This window comes from Aotus nancymaae, unplaced genomic scaffold (assembly GCF_030222135.1).
Source record: "Aotus nancymaae isolate 86718 unplaced genomic scaffold, 86718_ANA_hifiasm-v0.15.2.pri h1tg000072l, whole genome shotgun sequence".
Taxonomy (NCBI): Eukaryota; Metazoa; Chordata; class Mammalia; order Primates; family Aotidae; genus Aotus; species Aotus nancymaae.
Window position 1 is genome coordinate 2276517 of NW_026988487.1, and position 11187 is coordinate 2287703.

Sequence of the window (11187 nt, forward strand, 5' to 3'; positions counted from 1 at the left end):
TTGTGATCTGCCTGCCTCTGCCTCCCAAAGTGCTGGGATTACAGGCATGAGCCACCATGCCCAGCTTACATTTTCTTTATCCAGTCTATCATTGATGGGCATTTGGGTTGCTTCCAAGTCTTTGCTATTGTGAATAGGGCCGCAATAAACATATGTGTGCATGTGTTTTTATGGTAGAATGCTTTATAATCCTTTGGGTATATATCCAGTAATGGGTTGCTGGGTCCAATGGTGTTTCTAGTTCTAGGTCCTTGAGGAATCGCCACACTGTCTTCCACAACGATTCAACTAATTTACACTCCCACCAACAGAGTAAAAGCGTTCCTATTTCTCCACATCCCCTCCAGCATCTATTGTCTCCTGGTTTTTTTTTTTTTTTTTTTTTTTTTAGACGGAGTTTCGCTCTTGTTACCCAGGCTGGAGTGCAATGGCGCGATCTCGGCTCACCGCAACCTCCGCCTCCTGGGTTCAGGCAATTCTCCTGCCTTAGCCTCCTGAGTAGCTGGGATTACAGGCACGCACCACCATGCCCAGCTAATTTTTTGTATTTTTAGTAGAGACGGGGTTTCACCATGTTGACCAGGATGGTCTCGATCTCTTGACCTCGTGATCCACCCGCCTCAGCCTCCCAAAGTGCTGGGATTACAGGCGCGAGCCACCGCGCGCGGCCCGTTCTTCTGATTTTTTAATGATCACCATTCTAACTGGCATATTGTGTCCATTTTCTTCATTGCTGAATATACAGTGTTTAGCACAGCTCTGCCAATATTTACTTTCCAATAAGTGTTTGTAGAGTAAGTAGATGAGTTAACAGATGCAAATAAAAACCATGTTTCCTTTTTTTTTTTGGAGACAAAGTCTCATTCTGTCACCAGGCTGGATATAGCACAATGGCGCAATCTCAGCTCACTGCAACCTCTGCCTCCTGGGTTCAAGCAATTCTCATGCTTCAGCCTCCTGAGTAGCTGGGATTACAGGTGTGTGCCAACATGCCTGCCTTTTTTTTTTTTTTTTTGGTATTTTTAGTAGAGACAGGGTTTCACCACATTGGCCAGGATGGTCTCCAACTCCTGACCTCAAATGATCCACCCACCTCAGCCTTCCAAAGTGCTGGGATTACAGGCAGTGAGTCACCCTGCCCGGCCATATTTTCTTTTTTCTTTTCTTTTCTTTTTTGACAGAGTCTTGCTCTGTTACCTAGGCTAGAGTGCAGTGGCACGATCTCAGCTCACTGCGACCTCCACCACCTGGGTCAAAGTGATGCCTCCTGGGTCAAAGCGATTCTTCTGCCTCAGCCTCTGGAGTAGCTGGGACTACAAGTGTCTGCCATCATGCCCAGCTAACTTTTGTACATTTAGTAGAGATGGGATTTTGCCATGTTGGACAGGCTGGTCTCAAACTCCTGACCTCAGGCAATCTGCCCACCTCGGCCTCCCAAAGCGTTGGTATGACAGGCTTGCGCTACCGAACCCATTCCTTTTTTTAAATTTTATTCTAAAAATAGGGTCTCAGGCCAGCGCGATGGCTTATGCCTGAGATCATGCCATTTCATTCCAGCCTGGACAACAGAATGAGACTCCATTTCAAAAAAAAAGACTAGGGTCTCACTATGTTACCCAGCTGGTCTCGAACCCCTGGGATTAAGCAATCCTCCAGCCTCAGCCTCCCAGAGTACTGGGATTACAGGCATATGCCACCATGCCCAGACCATATCTCTTTTCCATTGGGTGGTGCCAGCACATACAGAGATACACAAAGACAAACGTGCCCTGTTAGTGCTCAGTAGTCATTTGAATAAATTTTCACAATGGGCTTAACTTATCGCAGCATAGACTTTATTGGTTTGGCTTTTCTTGGCTACTCCGGAGTGGGGCTGAGGCAGGAGCTAAGTGAAGGGCAGAATCCAGTCCTGGCTGGGTGTGGTCAGAGTCACCGAGACCTGGGAGAGTGGGGAAAGGAGAAGTGGCAGAGAGGAAGCTTGTTACAGACTTGGAGTCGGCCAAGCACATTTCTCTTGCGACCCAGCCATTGTTGAATCCCTCCTACCTTTAAATCACCTTTTAAAAATTTTTTATTTTTATCATTTTACATAGGTTTTTTTTTTTGTTTGGTTGGTTTGGTTTTTTGTTTTTTTTTTTGCATTTTTAGTAGAGACGGGTTTCACCATGTTGGTCAGGCTGGTCCTGAACTCTTTATTACCTCAGGTGATCCACCCACCTCAGCCTCCCAAAGTACTGGGATTACAGGCATGAGCCACCATGCCCGGCCAATTTACTTAGATTTTAAGAGACAGTCTCACTGTGGTGCCCAAGCTGGAGTGCAGTGACTATTTACAGGTGTAATCACAGATCACTGCAGTCTGGAACTCCCGGCCTCAAGCAAATGCTCCCATGTCTGCCCTGTCAAATCACCATTTTAATGATAAGTAATCAAAATAATTCACAAAAGTACAGAGACTGTTACCCACCTGCCTACAGAGATTTTTGCACACCCTCTCCTCCATTGATCTGCTCACACTCCTGTCCCTTCTTCCCTTCCTGAGATTCCTGTCCCAGATTTGCTCCCTCAGTCTCTCCCCAGTTGCTCAGCATCCAAGTCTAAAGTGTTTTGGCTTCCATGCCTCCTGTCTGCATCATGAGATTCCTGTCTCACCCTTTAGGTGGACAGGTCTCTTCATAACATTTAGTCCCTCAATTCTGGGACATAAGGAATGGACTGAAGAATTTTCTAGCTGGTGAGGTAGATTCAAGAGACCACTGAAGCCAGCAGTGGCTACAGAGAGAGGCAACATGGCTCCCACCATGCAGGTTCCCACCACCAGGAAGGTGCCATGGCCCAAGAGTACAGAGAAAGAACAGGATGGGGCTCGCTCCGTGGGTAGGGACAGACAGAACTCGGGATGGGCTCGCTCGGTGGGTAGGGACAGGCAGAACACAGGATGGGCTCAGCTCGGTGGGTAGGGACAGGCAGAACACAGGATGGGCTCAGCTCGGTGGGTAGGGACAGGCAGAACACAGGATGGGCTCAGCTCGGTGGGTAGGGACAGGCAGAACACAGGATGGGCTCAGCTCGGTGGGTAGGGACAGGCAGAACACAGGATGGGCTCAGCTCGGTGGGTAGGGACAGGCAGAACACAGGATGGGCTCAGCTCGGTGGGTAGGGACAGGCAGAACACAGGATGGGCTCAGCTCGGTGGGTAGGGACAGGCAGAACACAGGATGGGCTCAGCTCGGTGGGTAGGGACAGGCAGAACACAGGATGGGCTCAGCTCGGTGGGTAGGGACAGGCAGAACACAGGATGGGCTCAGCTCGGTGGGTAGGGACAGGCAGAACACAGGATGGACTCGCTGGGTGGGTAGGGACAGGCAGAACACAGGATGGGCTCAGCTCGGTGGGTAGGGACAGGCAGAACACAGGATGGGCTCAGCTCGGTGGGTAGGGACAGGCAGGGGAGAAGAGAGCAGCACCTCACCTGGAAGAGTGAGGAAGAACAAATAGTAATCAGAGCTACTAACCTTGCTGAGCTCTTATTACTCCTCAAATGTGGCCCTCAGGTCTCCGCTTGAATTTTCTTTTTTTTCTTTTGTTTTTTTTCTTTGTATTTTTCCACTTGCATTCTCTTACTTAAAGCTCCCAACAATCCCTTGAAATGATTCTATACCTCTGATTTTAATGAAAACGCTGAGGTTCTGAAAGGCTAGTAATCAGCCAGCACGTGGAGGGGCAAAGATCTGAATCCATGTCTGTTACCGAACTCAAGTTAGAACCGCTGTGCGGCACCACGCTCCCCTACCTGAGCCTGCAGAGGTTTGTCTGATCCACCAAGCAGGCCAACAGCTCTTGAATCAGCAAGTCCCGAAGCAAATCTTCATTGCTGGGGTTCTTGGGTGGGGACCTGCAAGGGATCAGCCTCTGGCTGACTATTTTAGCCTGGGCCTCACCCAGAGAGAGTAAACACAGGGCTGGGGACACCGAGGGGCAGCCACGGATTGCGGGGGAGCCGACACAGCTGCCTCTCCATAGGCTCAGCTATGAGATCTGGAGACTTTTTTCTGCCAGCCCCATCCAGCGCTGCCTGCCTGGGGAATATGGACCCCTCACGCAGGAAGAGTCAAACAGAATTCTGGTGTGAAATATTCTGCCCATCCACCTCTGCAAGTGTTGCAGAATGCAGAGAGTACTTTGGGCACATTCACTCTTTGAAATGACCTGTGCCATTCAGAGAGGGGATAACTGATTTCAGGGGAGTGAGCCAGGGAAGATCCCCCTTTCTTTCACAAACAGCCTTCCCGAGGTGGCAAGGCCAGGACCTGAGTCTCTTCTTTCCTGGCCTTCTCCTGACAGGGACTCTGCTATGCATGAAGTCATCAATCTTAGAAACCCTGTCCCTGAAACTCCTCCTAGCACCCCTCCTCTGTTCCTCCAAGGCTTCTTCCTTAAGCTCCGGCTGACCTCCAGGAGTTTGCTCAATGAAGACCCCTCTTTGAACTCTGAGAGGAAGAGGATGCTTATCACAGATCCTTGCCGGGCTCTGGGGTCAGGGAGAGGGAATAACGAGGTGGGGGTGGGGCGGGAGGCTCGGCTCCCTCCCTTCCCTCTGTGCCCTGACTCACCTCTGCGGCTCCACTGCCTCCTCCTCCTTCCTATTAGCTTGACTGGCCAGCTCCAGTGCCTCTGCCTCCCTCTGGGTGATGTTGTGCTTCCAGCTGGGAAGATACAGATTAGAGAGTGGGTGAGCTGCAGAGACTCCAGTCTAGGGACACTTGAATTTTTTAGTACCTCAACCCCAAAAGCAGAGGGTACCTTTCTCCACTCAACCCCCACACCGCTGGCCTTCAGCTGCCTCTACCAGTGAACAGCTTTTCAAAATCTACCATGCTGATAAGAGAGGGCAGGGAAAGAGACTTGGCATAGAGCAGGGAGAAGGTTGAGGGCAGTTGATCTTCATTTTTCATTTTATTTCATTTTATTTATTTATTTATTTTTGTCAGACAGGGTCTGACTGTATCGCCCAGGCTGGAGTGCACTGGCACCATCTTGGCTTACTGCAACCTCTACCTCCCAGATTCAAGCCATCCTCCCATCTCAGCCTCCCGAGCAGCTGAAACTATAATCACCACACCCAGCTAAGCTTTGTACTTTTCGTTTACCATGTTGCCCAGGCTGATCTCGAACTCGTGAGCTCAAACAATCCACCTATCACTGAGGCGGGCAGATCAGGTGAGGTTGGGATTTAGATACCAGCCTGACCAACATGGAGAAACCCTGTCTTTACTAAAAATACAAAATTAGCCAGGCATGGTAGCACATGCCTGTAATCCCAGCTACTTAGGAGGCTGAGGCAGGAGAATCACTTTGACTTGGGAGGCAGAGGTTGCGGTGAGCTGAGATCACGTCATTGCACACTCCAGCCTGGGCAACAAGAGCAAATCTCCGTCTCAAAAAAAAAAAGAAAAAGAAGTAAAGGATTAGGAATGGCCCTGGTTCTACCTTGGCCTGGACTGCTGCTCAAGTCAGGGTCCAGCTACCATGTCTAACTCCCATCCTTGCCTGGTGAAAGGTGCCACCTGGGGTTGTGCATCATGTGGCCTGTGTGGCCACAGCTGGTGGCCTCCTCTGAACTTACGAAGGCAGAGCCTGGCACAGGGAACAGGAGGAGTGTAATTAACGACTCACTCATTCTTCTTCCCCTTTTGGGCCAGCAGCCAGTTCACAAAGTCTTGTTGGTGAATCTTGTCCATGGCAATACTGTAGTCACTGATGAAAGTCCCCTCGGCGTACCTGGGGCTTCGAGGTTGAGGGCTGCTCACCTTAGCATGAGATCCGAGAGGCAGGGAGGGGAGAAGACTGGAATCAAGGGTGCAGAGAAGGGGCAGAAATGGGGGGAAAATTACAATGCCAGGGTGAATGACGGTCACTCGAAAACAAACCAGTCTGTTTTTTTTTTTTTTTTTTTTTTTTAGACGGAGTTTCGCTCTTGTTACCCAGGCTGGAGTGCAATGGCGCGATCTCGGCTCACCGCAACCTCCGCCTCCTGGGTTCAGGCAATTCTCCTGCCTCAGCCTCCTGAGTAGCTGGGATTACAGGCACGCGCCACCATGCCCAGCTAATTTTTTGTATCTTTAGTAGAGACGGGGTTTCACCATGTTGTCCAGGATGGTCTCAATCTCTTGACCTCGTGATCCACCCACCTCGGCCTCCCAAAGTGCTGGGATTACAGGCTTGAGCCACTGCGCCCGGCCCAAACCAGTCTGTTTTTATGGAGACTCCCTGTGGTCAATGCATCCACTACCCCACCCCACCCCAGGCTTTATCCTCAGTTCCAGGGTGCACTTCCTATAGCCTCAGTGTGTATGGCTCTGGATTCTGGGCAAAAAGGGATCAGAGGGCTAGGTGAAGTGGCTCATGCCTATAATCCCAGCACTTTGGGAGGCTGAGGCAGGTGGATCACCTGAAGTCGGGAGTTCGAGACCAGCCTGCCCAACATGGAGAAACCCCGTCTCTACTAAAAATACAAAAATTAGCCGGGCATAGTGGCACATGCCTGTAATCCCAGCTACTCGGGAGGTTGAGACAGGAGAATTGCTTGGACCTGGGAGGCAGAGGTTGCGACATAACACCATTGCACTCCAGCCTGGGCAACAAGAGCAAAGAGCAGAACTCCATCTCAAAAAAAAAAAAAAAAAAAAAAAGGGCTGCGCACCGTGGCTCATGCCTGTCACATCCCAGCACTTTGGGAGGCCAAGGCGGGTGGATCAGGAGGTCAGGAGTTCGAGACCAGCCTGACCAACATGATGAAACCCAGTCTCTACTAAAAATATAAAAATTAGCCGGGTGTGATGGTGCACGCCTGTAAATCCCAGCTACTCAGGAGGCTGAGGCAGGAGAATCCTCTCAGAAAAAAAATAATAACTAAAAATTGGCCAGGCATGGTGGCTCATGCCTATAATTCCAGCACTTTGGGAGGCTGAGGCAGGCAGATCATGAGGTCAGGAGATCAAGACTATCCTGGTAAACATAGCGAAGCCTCATATCTACTAAAAAATACAAAAAATTAGCAGGGCATGGTGGTGCGTGCCTGTAGTCCCAGTTACTCGGGAGGCTGAGGCAGGAGAATTGCTTGAACCTGGGAGGCGGAGGTTGCAGTGAACCGAGATCACACCACTGCACTCCAGCCTGGGAAACAGAGAGAATCTATCTCAAAAAATAATGATACTAGTCTATAGCCATACCACCCTGAATGAGCCCTATCTCATCTGATCTTGTGAAGCTAAGCAGGGTCCAGCCTGGTTAGTACTTGGATGGGAGACTGCCTGGGACTACCAGGTAGACTTTTAAAAAAAATAAAATTTAATTTAAAAAAATTGAAATAATAATAATAAATAAATAAACAAAAGAAGCAAACATGCATAAATGAATAGTTAAAGCATTCATTGGGAAGGGAGATTATGTCATCTTCGGACAATTAACCACCAGGAAGTCCCTCCTGAGAACTACCTACAGTTCCCTCTCACTGTAACAGTGGCACACAGTAAAGCATCTCTGGCTCAGTGCTCACTTTGCACTCACACCTCCAGCAGGTATTTCCCTGGAGCTTCCTACCTCTTAGTCTAGATTCCCTCCCTTTCTCACCTCCCCCTTGAAACAAATCCAGAAGCTGTCATCCCCCAGCCCCTCCCTGCCCCATCCCTTCCCTCTCACCACTCCTACCTGGAGTGACCCTCTTTCTTTTCTCCTAGTCCCACTGCCAGGAACAGGGACAGCAGCATTGGAGTGAAGGTCTTCATGGCCACCATCTTCCAGGGTTATTTCCTGAGCTAAGACAGAAAAGGGCCAGGGTGTGCTGAGAGAGCAACCAGTGGAGGCTCTGAAAGCTGAGGAGGAGCCAAACCCTGAGGTTTGAACCTTTTCTTTTTTATTTTTTGAGTTGGAGTCTTGCTCTGTCACCCAGGCTTGAGTGCAGTGGTGCTATCTTGGCTCACTGCAACCTCCCCGTCCCAGGTTCAAGAAATTCTTCTGCCTCAGCCTCTCGAGTAGCTGGGACTACAGGTGTGTGCCACCACGCCAGGCTAATTATTTCTGCTTTTTTTTTTTTTTTTTTTTTTTTGAGACGGAGTTTTGCTCTTGTTACCCAGGCTGGAGTGCAATGGCACGATCTCGGCTCACCGCAACCTCCACCTCCTGGGTTCGGGCAATTCTCCTGCCTCAGCCTCCTGAGTAGCTGGGATTACAGGCACGTGCCACCATGCTCAGCTAATTTTTTGTATTTTTAGTAGAGACGGGGTTTCACCATGTTGACCAGGATGGTCTCGATCTCTTGACCTCGTGATCCACCCACCTTGGCCTCCCAGAGTGCTGGAATTACAGGCGTGAGCAACTGTGCCCAGTTAGTTTGGAACTTTTCTAAGAGGCTGGGGCAACACCTTGATGGAAAGTGAGGGGTACTATGCACTGAAGTTAGTGACTAGAAGGGACATGAAACCTAAGAGATGGACCAGGCTGGGTGCAATGGGTCATGCCTGTAATCCCAGCACTTAGGGAAGCCAAAGTGAGAGGATTCCTAAAAGTTCAAGAACAGCCTGGGAAACATGGTGAGACTCTATCTCTACAAAAATTTTAAAAATTCGCCTGGGTGAGACCTGGCGAGGTGACTCACGCCTGTAATCCCAACACTTTGGGAGGCTGAGGCAGGTGAATTGCAAGGTCAGGAGATCAAGACCATCCTAGCTAACCTGGGGAAACCCCGTCTGTACTAAAAATACAAAAAATTAGCCTTAGCCGGGCATGGTGGTGTGCACCTATAGTCCCAGCTACCCGGGTGGCTGAGGCAGGAGAATCATTTGAATCGAAGGCAGAGGTTGCAGTGAGCCAAGATCATGCCACTGCACTCCAGCCTGGGTGACAAGAGTGAGACTCTGTCTCAAAAAAGAAAAAATGATTAGCTGGGTGTGGTGGCATGCACATGTGGTCACAGCTACTTAGGGGACTGAGGCAGGAGAATCCCTTGAGCCCAGGAGGTCGAGGAGGCAATAAGCTGTGCTTGCACCACTGCACTCCAGCCTGGGCAATAGAGAGAGACCCTGTCTTAAAATAATAATAACAACAAATATATATATATATGAACCTGCTTCCCCCCCACCCCCAGAAGGAGTTTCACTCTTGCTGCCCAGGCTGGAGTGCAATGGGTGATCTTGGCTCACTGCAACCTCCTCCTCCTGGGTTCAAGCGATTCTCCTGCCTCAGCCTCCTGAGTAGCTGGGATTACAGGCATACACCACCACACCCAGCTAATTTTGTATTTTTAGTGGAGACAGGGTTTCTCCATATTGGTCAGGCTGGTCTGGAACTCCCGACCTCAGGTGATCCACCCGACTTGGCCTCCCAAAGTGCTGGGATTACAGGCATGAGCCACCATGCCCAGCCTTTGTATTAAGTGCAGTCTGAATAGGGCAGGAGCAGGGGCAAGGGGTGAGAGATGCAGGCAGAACAATGCAGAAAAGACCTGTGTGCCTGAGCATCCCTCTTCCCTAGCTCCAGTGGGTAGACATCATAGGCATATGGTTTGGTGAGATTCTCCCATTAGAATCCCCAAAGTCCGTATTAGCCAGCCTTCCTGCTTTCCAATTAGCTGTTCCTGATATCATGTAGCCCTCTTGCCCGAAATGAAAACCACACACAAAACCACCATATTCTCCCCTTTCCCAGGCTTAACCATCTCCACTCAGGACAGGGCTTCCTGAAGTCTGACCTGTACCCTTCTTCCAAGGGCTTGACTCATTTCATCTGGTGAGTCATCGGTAGAAATGAAGAACAGTGAGGAACCTTCCTCCCAAGCTCTGAAAACAAAGCTAAACCTAGAGTTAAGTGGGAGGCAGGACCTGATCTGCTTTGGTCACATGGGTGTTAAAGGGACCATTAGGGCTCACACCTGTAATCTCAGCAATTTGGAAGGCCCAGGTGGGCAGATCACTTGAGGTCAGGAGTTCAACACCAGCCTGGCCAACATGGTAAAATCCTGTTTCTACATAAAAGACAAAAATTGGCCAGGTGTGGTGGTGCGTGCCTGTTAATCCCAGCTATTCAGGAGGCTGAGAGACAAGAATTGCTTGAACCTGGGAGGCAGAGGTTGCAGAGAACCGAAATCGTTCCAGTGCACTGCAGCCTGGGTGACAGAGCGAGACTCCATCTCGAAATAAATAAAATAAATAAAGGAACCATCAGCGCTACCTTCTCATTTCTCTTTCTCTTTTTTTTTGAGACAGGGTTTTGCTCTGTCGCCCAGGCTGGAGTATAGTGGCACAATCGTGGCTCACTACAGCCTTGACCTCAGGCAATCCTCTCACTTCGCCCTCCTGAGGACCTAGGACCACAGGCATGTACCACCATGCCCAGCTAATTTTTAAAATCATTTGTAGAGATCAAGTCTCCCTCCATTGCCCAGGCTGGTCTAGAACTCCTGTGCTCAAGTGATCCTCCTACCTCAGCTTCCCAAAGTGTTGGGATTACAGGTGTGAGCCACCGCACCTGACGATCTTCTCATTTCTCATATAGAGGAAAAGAAAGTAAGATGCCAGGGCTGCTGAGCATCTCAGAGTTGCCAAGATCCACCTCCCCTCAGGTCATCTCATCCATCCCTGTCTCCACTTCTCTTACCAGACTTCCTTTCCAGCTCTTCCAGAAGAAGGACAGACAAGGGTCCCCTTCCCCTGCCTTCTGGACCTTCTTCTTAGCCTGCTGAAGAAATCAAGCCCCAGCTCCTTTATATCAGGCATAGACCTGCTGATTAGCCTAAAAGCATCTTATCTCAAGAAATTAAGCCCACAGCTCCTGCCACATTAAGTCCATTTTACACATAATAGAGTTGCCCTTTCCACCTGAACTGCTAATTGGTGATTAACATTTGGCTATCTCCAGCTGCTGTCTGGGGCCTGCCTGTGGGCAGGGTACCTTGAGTACCCCCTTTTTCTTCCTCCTCCTCCCTTCTGGGAACAGGGCCCACTACTATTCTTCTATGCCCTACTTCCTTTATAGTTGCCCTCAGTTAGAAAGGGTATTTGTAGGGCAAGCACAATGACTCACGCCTGTAAACCCAGCACTTAGGAGGCCAAGGCGGGCAGATCACCTGAGGTCAGAGGTTTAAGGCCAGCCTGGTCAACATGGTGAAACACCATCTCTACTAAAAATACA

At 49.8% G+C, this 11187-nt stretch overlaps 1 protein-coding gene across 1 annotated transcript; it reads right to left on the minus strand.

The window, feature by feature from the left end:
* Nucleotides 1-1772: 1772 nt before the first annotated feature.
* Nucleotides 1773-10736, minus strand: GIP (gastric inhibitory polypeptide). Its single transcript, XM_064367434.1, has 6 exons — nt 10654-10736; nt 7711-7817; nt 5677-5847; nt 4614-4706; nt 3794-3895; nt 1773-1939 (listed from the first exon to the last, which is right to left on the minus strand). Exons 2-6 carry the CDS (start codon nt 7794-7796, stop codon nt 1930-1932), a joined length of 462 nt encoding a protein of 153 aa, XP_064223504.1. The 5' UTR covers nt 7797-7817; nt 10654-10736; the 3' UTR covers nt 1773-1929.
* Nucleotides 10737-11187: the final 451 nt, after the last annotated feature.